General features: G+C 33.9%; 2 protein-coding genes across 4 annotated transcripts; both read right to left on the bottom strand.

Annotated features, from left to right (window-relative positions):
- Positions 1 to 589: 589 nt before the first annotated feature.
- On the bottom strand, positions 590 to 5458 carry LOC104646707 (probable ubiquitin-conjugating enzyme E2 23). The gene is made up of 10 exons (XM_010320974.4): positions 5319 to 5458; positions 3229 to 4317; positions 3028 to 3150; positions 2846 to 2932; positions 2255 to 2378; positions 1538 to 1586; positions 1368 to 1425; positions 1177 to 1223; positions 1017 to 1094; positions 590 to 866 (listed from the first exon to the last, which is right to left on the bottom strand). Exons 2-10 carry the CDS (start codon positions 4315 to 4317, stop codon positions 857 to 859), a joined length of 1665 nt encoding a protein of 554 aa, XP_010319276.1. The 5' UTR covers positions 5319 to 5458; the 3' UTR covers positions 590 to 856.
- Positions 5459 to 8557: 3099 nt separating this feature from the next.
- Positions 8558 to 13902, bottom strand: LOC101246619 (uncharacterized). Of its 3 annotated transcripts, XR_011220529.1 has the most exons (7): positions 13493 to 13833; positions 12486 to 12663; positions 11763 to 11860; positions 11442 to 11513; positions 9787 to 9883; positions 9232 to 9317; positions 8558 to 9125 (listed from the first exon to the last, which is right to left on the bottom strand). XR_011220529.1 is itself a non-coding variant. In XM_004236735.5 (6 exons), exons 1-6 carry the CDS (start codon positions 13709 to 13711, stop codon positions 9072 to 9074), a joined length of 732 nt encoding a protein of 243 aa, XP_004236783.1. In that variant the 5' UTR covers positions 13712 to 13902; the 3' UTR covers positions 8558 to 9071. The 3 variants fall into 3 exon arrangements, 2 of the variants coding, with proteins under 2 accessions (XP_004236783.1, XP_025886389.1); XM_004236735.5 differs by lacking the exon at positions 11442 to 11513 and having other exon boundaries at positions 13493 to 13902; XM_026030604.2 differs by lacking the exons at positions 8558 to 9125; positions 9232 to 9317; positions 9787 to 9883 and adding an exon at positions 11089 to 11221.
- Between the last annotated feature and the right edge of the window lie 2570 nt (positions 13903 to 16472).

The following is a 16472-nucleotide window of genomic DNA, read 5'->3' as shown; positions in this document are numbered from 1 at the left end:
TATCGCGATTCAACTATTGTATTAATCAAAATAACATAATTTCGAACAGCGAAATTATATTTACTGTCTGGCCACTCATAAGAGGTAGACAATGAAGGCACAATTGACATTGCAGGCTGAAATAGGATTTTCTAATGAAGGGAGATCGAATAAAATAATTTGGCCTTACAAAATAATTAGTGAGTTAATGTTTATTATAATTATTAAAATAATTAATTCTATAAGCATTTTGTTTTTTAACAAAAAAAAATGATAAATATTTTTTTTATTTAATCTAAATTTGTTTTCCATAACCATATTATACTATAAATCTATTTCTAACTTTTTGTTTGGGTTAATTTCTTTCAATATTTCAACCGAATAAACGACTCTATAACATTTCAATTGTTAAAAAATTATTTAATATTTAGCCAAATTTTTAAGAATATTTAATATTCCATGCTACCATATTTTCTATTCAAGAAAAAACTCAAGGGCCATTTTTTTTCCTTCTTCACAATTCCTTTTCTTCTAATCTTGTCATATGGTCACTGTTTATAATTTGCTGCAACAAGTGTTTAGATTTTGTATTGCTAGTCAACAAAGAGTATATTTAAACTGTTTCTGATAGTATAGGGATATCTATGACTAAATATGTCATTAACACAAGAATAAAATGATTCAAAATTTGCTAGCTAAAAGCACTTGCCAACAATAGCAAGCATCTTCTTAGTTGGTAAAATTTACAAAACTCAAAAGTACATTTACGTATCACAAAAAATTGTTTTTGTTTTCTTCTTTTACACTCTCTCATCAACACTGAAAGAAATTCCTCTAAGATGTACAAAAATCTACAGCTTTTCTTGGTGTTCATGGCTCAGAAGTGCCTGCACAATATCCGAATCATATTAAAAATCATCAACAAAGACAAAATGTAAATATAACAATCATCAGTAAAAGTTAACTAAAATAAAAAAAACTTGACAATAAGCGTGCAAGGAAGTAAAATGTTAAGTAAGAGGTCATCGGAAACTTACGATGTTCCAAACAAATAAATTCTTTGAACTCTTGTAAGTTTGGAACCATACTGATTGTCCTCGATAAAAATAGTCACACTGGTCCAATAGCAATACAAAAGATTAATGCCATTTTACAAATGAATACTTCAAAATATGGAGACAAGCTATTTAAGCATACCTGTGAACGCTTTGAAACTTAACTTGCTTCAACTTAACTGCTTTTCCCTACAAAAGAACAATAAGGTACTTGAATAATAAACATTGAACATCGAGGGAAAATCTTAACAACTCTACGGGCACAACCCCATTAAGTATTTTTTGTTAACACATCGCCGAAGAAGCAGAATTCCTGAACCAGGATTGGCTTACCCTGAGATTATCTTCAGATAAAATTGCTGCGTCCCTTGGAGTGGCTTCAATAGCATCACTACATATAGGTCCAATTCAATTAGTGATAACGCATGGTAAAGGTGAAAAAATGTGCCACAAATGGGTCAGTCCAGGAAAGGACACCAAATATTATGAAGTACAGAATTCACCTGACATCAAAGTGCGTCTTGTTAGCCAACAGCTTCACAGTTTTAGGACCTTTAATGTAGGAAAAAAATGTGTTAAGGCATGGCATCATCAATTTATACATACATCTTAAAGAGACTTTAAAAGAAACACCAAAGAGACACTTCCACAGTAAGTATGGCTTGTGTGACAGCAAAGTGCAAGACATCAACCATAAATACCAATTAGGAACTATCACTTAGACAGAATTAAAAAGCAGCACGTAATTGACTCGCAACATACATGATTGATCCATATCTTTAACGTTATGCCCATACCAATATATAAACGAGAGCAGAGCGATTGGTAAACCCCCATTATAGAGAAGCCTGTCAAAATTTCTTCCTAAACTGCACTCTCTGGCTATCCCACTAACAATCTTAAAAGGTCTCTGCGAACTAGGTAGCTTTACAAATAATCCATTTTTTCTTGCTTACTCCAGATTTATGCATAAATCATTAAGATTTTCCGTAACAAGACATAGTAGTGTATCCATTAACTAGTTGATGCATCATTTAGCTACATATCGATAAAATAAATTATGAACACATGCCAGAGTAAGAAATTGTTTATCTTAAACAGTAGACCTACAAAGGTAAATCTTTCAAAAAGCTGAAAATGCAAGAGGTTAACTAAAGGTCTTATGTGCACCCAACAAAGAGATTACCAAGGGTTAAAAAGACATGAAATTTATTGCGTACCTTCCTCCACAAGTCCTCCAATAATCAGTGAATGCAAATTGATAGGCTGCTTAAAAGGAATGTAAATCAATAGCTGCTCATCTGCAGTGCTCTCCACGTTCAAGCCCTTGAATTCTCTGTAATCCTAATTTACATATTCAAAATAAAGTCAATGCCATTAGTTTGAATAAAAACAAAACAAGATGACCTTTTTTTGGATGAAGGAGATTTCATTGATAGCATCAAGTAGAAGCAGAAGCTACGACAAAAGATTATGTCCACTCCAATTTATAAGAGACTAAGCAAGTTTCTATTAAAAAGATGAGCTAATATTGTGGAGCAAACAAATTCCAAAATAGTGATCAGTGATATGTAACATGACAAATTGATCAAGCTAAATAGATTGTTTTTATACAAAAAAGACAAAACCGATACAAATAGATCTATATCTAATATACTTTTTCTTTGTTAACAATTTTATCCTATCCTATTCACTGCTGAATATTAAATTCATCAACTTGAAAAATAAATGGAAGACAGAAGCATAATCAAGCCCAAAATTTAAGAAATGAACAAAATCTTCTCCTTTTTACTTTAGTTTATTAATTGTACCTTTTCTAGGGCATTGCTAATACAGTGGATGTGGCATTCATTAAGGCATTTAACACTCTGCAGGTCCACAAAGTCCAACAAATCAACCTGTCCATCACCCAGAAGTCACAGCATCAAACATTTATAAATGTTAACTTACGTATGATAAAATGGCAAAAAAAATAATAATTAGAGGATCTTACATTGGAATCAGGAATTTCTACAACCAATGAGTCCCCAACTTCTTCATCGCTGCTGGATGAGTATTCATCAGATTTATACCCATAATCATCTCGATCAACACCATGAAGTTCTTGAGGTTGAACCTGAAACCAAAAGGAAACTATTATTTTAGAAAATGCTTGAAAGTAATAAAACAAAGACAATATAAGTGTAGTACGTACCATAGATGTAGTACCATCATCCCATGCAACCTCAATGTTGCCATCTTTGAAGCCAATTATACTCCCAAAGGAGGACAAATCAGAATTTTCAGCTTCTTTTGTTATTCGGCGGAAAACCAAATTACCCAGGTGATAGTTAAAAAGATGGTGCCGATTCAGGCGGCTAGAACTAATGATATCCTCATTCAGGCGATTTATCCACTTCACCGTTGTGGTTTTCTCCCTGTGATCAACAGATTTGACGACTCCCAAGTGTTCAGAATTATCCCAAACAACATATTGATCCACTAAAAAGTCATGAACTCCTATATCAGAAATGGGCTTCAGTAGAGTTGATGGAATGTTTCTTTCTGTTGACCCATCTTGCCAAGACACATCAACAAACGTTCTAATGTCAGTGATTAGAACAACAATTTCAGGATACGACACATGCTTGCATACATCTCCTATTTTCCAAGTCGAGAGATATGAAAACACTTGTGTCAAGCTGTTAGGATCTTGTTTATCGGGAGGGGGAGGGGAGCCACTGCATTCAGAATTAGCGATCCATTCAACATATACAAATCTATCAACCAGATCGATTACTGTACATGGTTTACCCGCAACCATCACCTGTTGTCCAGGATGTAGTGGACAAGGCCTGTCACATGAGATATTCCATGAAGGAAAACGTGGATAAAGACCTGTCCCTCCTCTAAAAGTGCGTAAAGAGTCATCATTCTCGAACTTAACAGTAGTATCACATGAAACGTAAACTACCCTACCCAACCAATGGGTAAGGACTACCAAATCTCCTTTCGCAAATTTTGTTATACGCTTTAGTTGGTTAGATGGAATGTCTCGAAAAGAGTAGAGATCATCCGAATCAAACATTCCAAAGAACCGATTAATTTGAACTACTTGGCCAAGTTTGTTATCAGGATTAGACATGGAAGAAACAATGTCGCCATGTATAAATCTTCTTCCACTCGCATCATCAAAATCTTCTTTCGTCATGCGAAAATAGTCAAAGACGTCATCAGAGTCAGAGTTATTGTCAAATTCGAGGCCCGACTGAGAGTCTAAATCGGCATTATCTTTGTCTTCCATCTAAAAATCCAAAAATGTGATAAAAAGTTAATCACAAGAACATTAAGGAACTAAGTTACATGTAAACCTTGACTGGACCTCAACAAAACAGGCACAAAAATCGTGTCCAATAATTTTTCATCATAACATGCCTGTCAACTGTGAGACAACCAATCACTATTCATCACAATTTTGTTATTAATAGCTTTAGTTAGCTAGATGGAACGTCTCGCAAAGTGTTGAGCTTTTCAGAATCACAGAGACTAAATAACTGATTAATTTGAACTATTTATCGAAGTGTTTTATGTAGATTAGATCTAGAAGCAACAAAGTCCCCCTGTCTAAAGTCTAAACTTTCTTCCCCGTCATTATCCAATTAATTCTGCTTTTTCTCAAACGAATTGTCGGAGACAAATTCATTATCAAATGGAAGTCACGAAGGAGAATCTAACTTGGCATTATCTTCACCTTCCATCTAAAAGTCTAACAATGTGACATATAGTTAATCACAAGAACATCTACCTTACATGTAAAACTTAATCGATTCACAATAACCTCAATAAAACAGGCACAAAAATCGTAATCATAATAACATGCATGTCAACCGTTACACAACCAATCACTATACATCACAATAATAACAAGCCAGCGGCAAGTCTCGAGGAGACAAGCGCAAAAGAGTACAAAAACCCTACCCTAATTTTTTTTTCTAATCAACATCAAATTCCAATTGCGAAAGAAGCACCGAGTAAAATCATATAAAATTAACAACAAAACTCAACAATACAGCCGGTAAGGCTGAAGAATCAAACTCCTGAACAGAGTACAAAAACGCTAACATAAAAAAATTCACAATAACATGCACGCTTTTCTTCTGAAACAGCATTTCATAGAATCGAGCCAGCTTAACTAAGTCAAAACGTCACAAATGGTGAGGCCATCGGGTGTCGGTTCCAACGCAAACAGAGGGATAGGAAAATGAGAGCTAAGAAGAAAGAGAAATAAGGACAGAGAAAACTTACAGAGGTGAACGGAGATGGCAGTCGCCGGCGAGCAGTGAACGGAGAGAAGGATCGGTGTCGTGATGAGGAAGTAACAAAATAGTACAGTAAATGATTTTAATTTTTTTGACTTGAAGTCTGTATATATAGCTAAAGAAGTCAGTTAGTTAATTAGCAAAGATCCTAATCACTTAATTAAGGCTAACTTAATAGTTATAAACTAGGCACATGTTTCCTATTCAACACAATTTATTAATTATTGTAACTAATAATTTCTTTTTACTTTGACGAATAATGCATGTTAAGATAAATCTATTAAGATTTCATAATCGTAGAACTTAATGATTTTCACGTGCAATTCTATAACAATCAACATACAGAAAAATTAGCGGAAGCACTTTATTATTTTTCTGATCTTAAAATCAAGAATTACGTTTTATTTTCTCTCTCTTTACATTATGCGTTTCACGATATAGGTCATTCCCTTTTAATAGGCAGAGAGAGGACCAAGCAGTTAATTACCACTTTCCATCAAAGTAGATCCTGAGATAGTGGAGAGATATAATCATAATAAACTTCTCACACTTATTCAATTAAAATTTAGTAAGTAATTAATTATTAAATAAAAATAATATTAATGTGAGTGAGCCATAAAACTAACCGTTACTTCCTCTTTTTTATTTTATGTTAATATGGCACAAATAATTTTGTTGAGTCAACTATATTTTATCTTGACTTCTATTAGAATTTAAGGGCTCTAAGTTTGATTTTCAATACGATGGTCTCGATCTTCATCGTTCTTGAAGTATTGACTCAATAATTTGAAGAAAAAAAAACAACCTAATTTATGAAGAAAGCTCATGTCTATTTGTTAACAAGCAAACCTGAACAATCCAGTATCCACACCTATTTTGGTTTACAAATACTTAAGTGTTAAGAATATAATATTTCATGTTCAAGCAAGGACATATTAGTCATTAATAAAAATAATTATAATTCAAATGGGTTTTAGCCTATCAAAAACATAGTTAGAAAAAACTATGCGGTTAAGCTAACTTATACTACTTAATTACTCATCATAGCTATTGTTTGTTATCATTACTATTCACGATTAACATTGCACATTAATTATGTGGGCTGACTCTAGGGATGGACGTTCGGTTCTTCGGTTTGGTTTAATCATATTTTGATTCGGTTCTTCGGTATTTGATTTTAGAAAAGTGTTCACCATAGTTTATACCAAACTAGATCAGTTCGGTTTAGTTCGGTGTTTTAAAATCGATTTTTCGGTGTGAATAAAAATAAAGATGGAATATGATAAAGTGTTAAGAGTTTCATCGTATATTTAATAAAAATAAAGAGGGCTTAGATGATTTTTTAGCAAAGATGCCAAAGGATTTGTTTCTGTTTTTTCGCATAGATGGTTGCCATGTTGCTAAAGCCTAACCGCTTTCTCCCATATCGGAATGTTGAATGAATAAAGAAGAGAGCAAGCAGCCTAGCAAGCAGGATGCCACGATGAATTTTCGAACAACCAAAATATAAGGACTCACAATGTACAATTGTACATAAACAACAATAGCTCAACACTTTATTGACATTGTATTTGTTGTCATTTAAAAATTGAATATTTAAATGGGCCATGTAAATATTTTGAGTAAAAATTCAAAAGTGTAATTATAATTAATTAAGAAATATAATTTAAATATTTTTAAATTTAGTAAATAAAACTTCAACTTTAGTGCACTGTAATTTCGAAACCCTTGCACCGAACTCCAAATCGAAGAACAAAAATTCTGAAAAAAGAAAATTGACACCGAACCGAAACACGGAAGAACCAAATTTTTTTTATTCGGTTCAATTTTTCGGTATCTATGCCCACCCCTAGCTGACTCCGAGTTTGTATAATTATCCACATTTGTATATGTATAATTCGTCAGAATATACAAATACATATGTATAATTTACAATTATCTGATCAATATACATATATAAATCATCTCTCTCCCACTATATGTCCTCTCGCACTCACCTCTATCCCTCTTCCAATCTCGCTCGCCTCTCTCCTCTCTCCCATTATCGCTTGCCATTTTATATAAATGCATATGTAATAATATACAATTATCTAACCTATATACATATACAATTCACCTCTCTCTCACTCTTTGCCATCTCTCGCTCACCTCTCTCCCAATATCGATCGTCTCTCTCCTCCATCTCTCAATCTCGCTTGTCATATATAGAAATACATATGTATAATTTATATAACCGATATACATTTACAATCCAACTCTCCATTTTTTCCCTCTCTCCAGTCTCGTTCGCCTCTCTTATTTCTATAACATGTAGCTTATGAATTGTATTTATCAAACTATAGTTATAGAGAGTAATTAGGCTATTTTAAGTGGCCATATGTGAAAATTTCTCAAATATTATGATAAAGTAATTTTAGGGGCTAAAATGATTTCCCAACAATCCTTGAAAAAAGATACTTGTTCTTTGCCTCTATTCCGGTGAAGGAGCATGAAGGTGTTCAACTCGAAAAAGAAGAAGTTAAATGGAAAAAAAGTGAATTGCTGTAAATAAGGATTTCAAGGTATTTTATTTCATTTCGTCGGATTTAGTGCACCTTATAGTTAAAAAAAATTATCGATAACGCTCCTCTTGCTAGTGAGAAAATAGAACTACAAATTTCACTTAATTAAGGACTTAATTATTTATCTTTACTTTAGCTTTCGAAATTCATATTTACTTTGCAAGACAGATGTATTCGTCTCACTTAGATATATCATACGTGTGCCATGGATACATGAAAGTGCAATTTATTCCACATTGCACTATATCCGAGCTTTCATTCGCATTTGTATAATATGCATTCACTTTCTCGTTTGCCTCTCTCATATGACGCTTGTCTCTCTTCTTATGTATCTAGCATTAAAAAGATCCATGCATCTAATATCAAAAGTTACATATTGACTCTTGCTCGCTCCTCTCTGTCTTTGTTTTGTATTTCAAAATGTATTGATATCAAATGTATTGTATTTAGTAACTTTGATACATGCATCCAACTTGGAATATGAGAAACGAGAGATTCGTATGCAGTGAGAGAGATAGAAGAGAGGCAAGAGGTGCCTCAATGTTTTCAAGATATATGTATCTAAAAATACCAAAATCATGATATCCTTTAACTTGTGTAATTTTCCAATATAAATCTACCAAAAACCAAGGTAACAGAGTCCATTCATGCTAAAGGAATTCAGTTTTGAAATAAGAAATTTTTAGTTTCTTAAAAAACGTAACCAAAAGATCCTGTATGATGTTTACATAGTTTAGCAGCAAAGTAAATGGTATTTTTCTCTCTCATATTATAATACAATTTAATCCGCGACCCTATTAATGAAAAAACAAAACGTATGTAATGGAACCACTATCTAAATATGAACTTAAATCATCTTTGGTACACCCACATTAGGTTTAATATCCAACATATACATTATCAACGTTAGTATGAAACCAAATTAGTTTCTCCCAATCTATCAATGTATGGTTTGTTAAAAGGATCATCCAGAGTTCTTGAGGAAGAAAGACATCAACCAGCAACTTATGGATATTATACCATTGTGAAAATAACAAATTGCAGACATCGAAATCGCCTCTCAGCATCCTGGGACTATACTTTGATCCTTCTTTCCCAGGCAGGGACTGGTAAAGAAATTGATTAATACACATTTCAAGTATCTTGCTGCTTGAGTCCTTATCATGGCTGGTGTATGCTCACTTGTGAAATATACCCTTCTTTGCTTGCTTTGGTTTCTTATGTGATCGGTTCTGTCACAAGATCCAACACATTCAACCAAAAAAAAATAGTCAGTTAATGCGACTGTCATGATGTAATATAATATAAGTAGCACAATCACCGCGGGAGAAACCTCACCTTGTGACTTTCCACAGCCTCATGGTCAATTCTCTCTTGCCACTTGCTCTTGCAAAGTTTAATAGGCCGGTTACCAACATACTTTCCTGAAAATAGCATGAATTTCTCCACATCATTAGTAGGCATTTAGGTATAATATTATACCAATTCAATAACTAAAACAACTGCCACTTAAGACATTAATGAACTTCCCACTTCACAAACTCCAAAAAGAGACAGACTTCCGAAATTCTCTCATACAAGTTTGTTGATGTTGTTATTTTCCTCACTAATCTTTTCTTTACCTAAACTGATTTCATAAGCAGTCCGAAATAGTGTCCTCAGTACAGAGTTCTGTTACTTATTTCCTCCACCTATTCCTTCTTTTGTGGAGAGAGGAGAGGGGAGGGGAGGGGGCGAGGGAGTGTTCAAATACAAAACCATTGTCTCAATAGAGGGTACACTTACTATGAAACTAAATCAGTTGACATAAAGATATCAAAGAAAAGGGGAACCAAGAAACTATATAAAAAGAGACTAAGACACTACACATATAATGAATAACAGATAACTTGCCATTCATTTTTTTAAGTGCCGCAGCAAGATCCAATGGATTGGAAAAACTCACAAATCCATATCCCCTGGTCTTACCAGTCCGCTTGTCTCTTACAACCTGTCAATATCCATGTTAGACACCCTTTATTACTGAACCTTGTAAGCTACAGCATACAACTATGCAATAAAGTTTCACGAAAGCGAGAAAGAATATAAAATATAATACTTCTCATAGAATGTAACAGTCATAGGCACAGAAATCATGATGGATAGGAACACTTAATCCACAGCTAAATAGGAAGATGCAAATCTAGATCACATTATCATTATCTTCAAAAGGCTGTTCTTGAAAAAAATTGATGTATTACGAAACAGAGAAGAAAAAATTGTGTAAAAAATGCTCCCAGAAACGAATACCAAGTTACATCTATCTCCTACTTCCTAAGAGGGAAGAACCACCCTTTCCTGTGGCCTTGGCACCGTAAAATTTTGTTTCCTATACTTCAGTTAACACCTTACATGTTAATCATCAACACCCCCCCCCCCTTTTTTTTTTGAAACTGAGAAAAAAAAGGGTTGAGGGTTAACATTCAACCCCTTCTTTCTCTCTCCTTCACTCACTTCATGGAAAACAACATAATCTATTTTGCGTTGGGATTCAAATCCTTTGACAACTCGGGAAGCTTCTCTCGCGGAGAAAGCTGGTAGGACTGGACTGAATGTGGAAGAAAAAAGATGAGCAGGTCAAGTTTTAGTCAGAACACAATAGAATGGCTGTGCAGAACTCTCAAAGAAGCTTCAAAAGTCAAAGTCAATACTGTTTGCAGATGGAAATGACTGGAACTCAGGAACTATCTACCCGGCTTTTCCGTGCAAGGAATTTCAACAATAGGGGGCGATATGTAAGTATAATCAGCGTATAAGGAAAAGACAGAGCAGTATAAGTTATTCCAGAAACAGCATTCGATGTAGGTTGGTGAGATTTGGCTAACAAATAGATAGGTTCATCTATTGTAGAGCCACGAGGATAACCAACAAAAACCCCACTTTGATTTATAAGGAAATTCCTATGCTGAACAGTCTGGAGAAATAAATGGACCTCCAGAGGGTCAGATGCTGCAACCACAAAACAAGATGGAGATATAATCCATATTGATGGTTACACCAAACTATCTCATTGTGAGGCTTTGAGCAGGATCCTTTATGGTCAGGTACTAATGGGTCTGAAATCATCTAATGGGTCTGAAATCCCGACCCTCTAGAAAATTCATAGATGGGCTAATTTGAACTGGAACCAATCCCATGGTCTGAACCATCTATTACATGGGGAAAAACTGATTCCTTTTTGAGTTCGCCTACATGAAAGCTGCAGAACATGTACTCAGATGTAGTTGGTCGTGGAAGAAACAGAGCTTGCAACTCCAATGGTGGACACCAACTGTAGGTGCTATCCAATCTACAGCAGTTATCAAACAGACCTGGATCAGACTGGTATGTTTACCTCTGCACATGTGCTTTTTTAAGGCAGTAGGGGAATTATGTAGAGGATGGATAAGGACGGAAGAGGAGACAGAACTCCGAAATAACCTAAACTGGGCGAGAGTTTTATTGAAGGGTTGGGGAAATAGCATTCCAAAGAGAGTGAGAATCTAATTAAAAGGAATAGGGCACATTACCCAAATTTGGAATGAGACAGTGGTGAGATTCTATGCCGGAGAAGAGAAGGAGATTACTGAACCGGTGACAACCTGAGGAATACAATTTTTTATCCAACAATGATACTACTAAAAAGTTATTGAAGTCGAAATAGAACGCAGTTAAAATTGAGGAGAAGTCTCTCAAAACTAAATGCATGCACATCACTTTCGATGTACCCACACTATCAGTAGCTGTATAAGCATATGGAAAGAATTTTCTCTCCCTTCATGACGGTACTCATGTATAACAATCAGAAACATAAACACGTAAACTTATTGGAAAATATAAACGGCATATACCTTAGCCATATTAAAAGTTGGAAACCTTGAAAAGGCTTTTGATAGGACATCATCATTCACCTCATTCCCCAGATCACCACAGAATAGACGATAATCATCTGTGACACCATCAGAACGGTAACTTAGTTATTCCGCTGCTCTAGGATTTGCACCAATACTAACAACAAAGGAACAAATAAGTGCAAACAGCCATCACAGGATGAAGTGCCAAAGAGAATCACTAGTGAAGATAAGTAGATAATTGGGTAGTAAAAACTATCGGCACCAGGCCATAATCCATGAAAGTGGACCAACAAAGCATAATATTAAAATATCAAAAAAATAAAAAAAAGAACGATTATAAAAAGATAAGAAATTAAAAAGAGAAGACAAAAACTCCCACAACTTAACTACACAAATTCATATAGTGTATTTTCAAGCATACATCATCCAGACAAGCGAGTTTAGCACTTCACCCTAGGCTAATAGATCTGAAATCTTTGAATTCTTCCTAAAATTCCAAAATTGTACGACTGTCGGATCACTTTGAACCAAATTTTTAATGCCAAACCCTTCAGCACAAGGTATTACACAAGTACCCTTTTCAATTGATGCCCAAAACTTCGAAGACAATAAGGAGAGAGAACTAGAGTAATCCCAAAAAAAACAGAATAATAAATAGACATGAAAAGCGTGATGCACAGACAGACGAGGAAAGAAAAAGAAAAATGAAATTAGGCTTACTCTCGGGCCACTCTGCCAGAGTAGGATCTTCCCAACTATGTCCTGCTGCCTTACGCGGTACAGCTTTCTTCTTGGCCTCAGCTTTGTGCTCAATTTCACAGCTCGCAAGTGCAGCTTTCACATTTTCAAGTGCTTCAGGTGTAATTGTTTGTGCGTCTCTTTGGAATAACTGTTGAGCCTGTCCACAAGAATACATATTTTACAAACATGACAAAAGGTACCTTCTTTTTTCCAAAACAAGCTTGCTTGCTTACCATGAAAGCTAGTTATTTACAAAGGCCATCTGCAAATACTTCTACAGAAATTGTCGTCTGTTCCCCTCCTAGAGGAAACTAACAAGCTTATAATTGGCTGTCATGATATCTTATCAAGCACTTACTCGCACACACAGGAAGCAAAAATGATCTCAACAAGCAAGCTGGTCTGGACAACACCCTTATTTAATTTCTGAAAAGAAATTATCTCAACAATTTCACAGGAAATATTACAAAACTACAGCCAAATTCTAATTTCTAAAATTTATAAATACATGTAATCAACTTGTTTAGATAGAAAAAATGCAAATCTTGGGTGGAAATTTCTTTAACCGATTTCTCTAGGTAATCTATTATTTACAACCTCGTCCCAACTTCTTTCACTGTAAAAGACCACAATATCCTAGATTCACGACTTGTCTCAAACAAGAGAAAGAAACAAGCATAAAATGTTTTTTTATAGATATTCAACATATGCTCCCTATGATAACTGAATTCATAAATTATGGTCAACAAACAATACGAGCCGCCAGATATATCGGCCAAGGTTTCATGATTACCCTGTCCCACGCAAACTTAACATAAAGTAAACTTTCTATGGATATTAGCCTGACTCTAACGCAACCAAAACTCAAGGATTGACAACCAATTTCAAATTTTCACGAGAGCGAAATTCAGATATAAGTGTTTATAACTTCCGTTTATTGTCCCTTTTTTAGGTCATCAATGTTTGCTGATATTTGAAATACTTACTTGTTGAAACTGAGGCAAAGTGTAAACGCCAGGAATAACAGCAGGAGCAGGATAGACGGAAGGAACAGGAAGTTGAACGGGCGGAGGAGCAGCACCTATGTAGGGCTGAGGAGGATGTTGTTGGAGATGAAAAGGCGTCGGAAAGTAGGTGCCATTCGAGTAGGTGAATTGCGACGACGATGAAGTAGCTGCCGCCGACGTTGAAGGCATCGATGACATCGTAACGCCGGTGAATTGAGATTTTACGATCGCTAAATTAGGGATTTGAGAATTCTTGTGATTGAAAAATTCGGAAAAACGGAGAGCGATCAAATACGGGTGAAAGAAAATCTAGAAGCAAATATGTCTGAATATATATTCCGGATAAATGGGCTAAAGCGCAAAACTAGTTTAGGATCTAATTACTTGTCTTTACTTTAGTTTTCGAAATTATCTTATATACTACAAATTTCACTAATAAAGGACTTAATTATTTATGCGATAATTGTATGTAATAGCAAATTAATAATTTAAAATAAATTGAGTAGCTACTGTTTGATTTAATTGTGTCCAATAGCAAACGTTTGTCAGTCGCCTCTCTCCCTAAACTCTCGCTCGCCACTCTCCCATTCTCGCTCGCCAGTCTCTCTCTGCTCGCTTCTCTCGCTTTATACAAAAGAAGTGTATAAATTTTGTTTCTGTATTGTATAAAGCGAGAGAAAATTGTATATACATATGCAAAAACATATATTTTCGTGATATACACTTAATTATGGAAATTTACAAACATTTTACTTCGATTCAATTGTATACAAATGCAAATTTTATACAAATATTGCAGCGAAAAAGACCAGCGAATTATATAATTGTGAATTATACAATTCTAGTGAAATACAATTTTCTCTCGCTTTATACAAAAGAAGTGTACAAATTGTGATTCTGTTTTTGTATAAAGCGAGAGAAAAACATATATCTTCTTCCGATACACTTATAGTTATACAATATACAAACATTTTACTTTGATTCAATTGTATGCAAAGCAAATTTTATACAGATATTGCAGCGAAATAGGCCAGCGAATTATACAATTGCAGCGAAATAGGCCAGCGAACTATACAACTTAGGCCAACAAATCATACAACTGTATATGTATAGCGAGGCCAGCGAATTATATTATTTAGGTCAGCGAATCATACAATTATATATGTATAGCGAATTACACAGTTATATATTTGCTATGGAGCACAATTATGCAAACTTTCTTATAGTATACAAATATGAATTTTTTATTTGTCATACGTGAAAGTTGCCCATTATTTATCTTAACTTTACTTTCGAAATATTTAATATTCCATGTTATCACTATGTCTTCTTTAGCAGCCATATTTAATAATTTGCTGCAACAAGTGTTTAGATTTTGTATGGCTAGTCAAGAAAGAGTATATTTAAACTGTTTCTTTACATAGTATTGGGGCATCTATGACTAAATATGTCATTAACACAAGAATAAAATGATTCAAAATTTGCTAGCTAAAAGCACTTGCCAACAATACACATGTGGGTGTGTTTGTGTACGTAGTGACGAAAAATGATACAATTTACACTAGATTAATATAACGAAAATCTAGTTTCTCCTAAAATTTAAAATTAAAATATTGTTGGGTTGATATGACGAAAAATGATACAATTTACACTAGATTAATATAACGAAAATTTAGTTCCTCCTAAAATTTAAAATTAAAATATTGTTGGATTGATATGACCAAATTTACAATGTCCAAATTCTCTAACAAGGTAGTATCCAGTTCAATAATTGATGGCATAAAACTATCAAATACTAATATGTTTGTTACCTATTATACTGTGTTGTTAGTTTAAATAGTATTATTTGTTTTTATGGTCACTCAACCCTTCAAAATAGTAAGGTGTGTCATTATACATCGACGAGAAGCAATATAGTTTTTGTTCAAACATTATATTCATCGAAACGATACAATATCATATATTATGAGACGATAAGTTAGAACGAAAACAATTAGAATTCTACTTACTCGCTGGCCACTCTGACATGGAAGATACAATTGACATTGCAACAAGGTTTCTCCATCGCTATATCGTTGATTTTGGGAATTGAGTAAATTCTCAAAAGTAGGGGAAATGGATTAAATAGTTCGATGAAAATAAAAGAGAAAATAATATTGTATGATCAGTTGATTTAAAATAGTCTCTATGTTATATATTTGATGGATTTAGTCCTTAAACTATTCGAAATATTGTCAAGTTCAGTCTCTATCTACTTTTTATATAAACACTTTTAACAAACACTCTAATTCAATTTCTCTCTCGTCACCCATCGTCTCATTGTAATTGTGTTGCTGTCATTATATTATTCGAGTTATAGTGAAATGCGAAGTAATGAACAAAATTGAGCAAATATTGCACACAAAAATATGATTCTATTTTCATGTTAATAATCAGTGATTACATTGCCTTTAGTCTTTTGATTAGAGTAGGGATCACCAGAGAGCAAAACGTACCGCCCTGCCAATGAAATTGCATAGAATTGCAGAAAAATTAAAAAAAATGTAACTAAATTGGACTATAATGACCTATTTTCAATAGTTTTGTGCATGAAATAACTTAAAACTGCATAAACGTAGCAACTATCAAATTTAGTTCGTCGAGTATAAAGGTAATTTAATTCTATCAATAGTTTGGGGATGAAACAAATAATGCGCGACAAGTTCATGAGTTTTATTAATACTTCTCTCAATTGAATCCTTTAACTATTCAAAACACATCTGGTCTCTTAGCTGTACATTTATCAATTCTAATTTCTTAACTATAAATATATCAGTTTTACTCCTTTATTTCAAAAAATTATCAGATTTGGTCTCTCTTTGTTATATATATATAAACAATTTTTACAATTTATATTAACAAAATTTATGTTTATGTGAAATTTCCAAATTTTTTCTCTCTTCACTGTTTTTTGCTATGA

This window comes from Solanum lycopersicum, chromosome 4 (assembly GCF_036512215.1).
Source record: "Solanum lycopersicum chromosome 4, SLM_r2.1".
NCBI lineage: Eukaryota > Viridiplantae > Streptophyta > Magnoliopsida > Solanales > Solanaceae > Solanum > Solanum lycopersicum.
The sequence above is the reverse complement of the archived record's forward strand: the minus strand, read 5'-3'. Positions and strand labels throughout refer to the sequence as shown.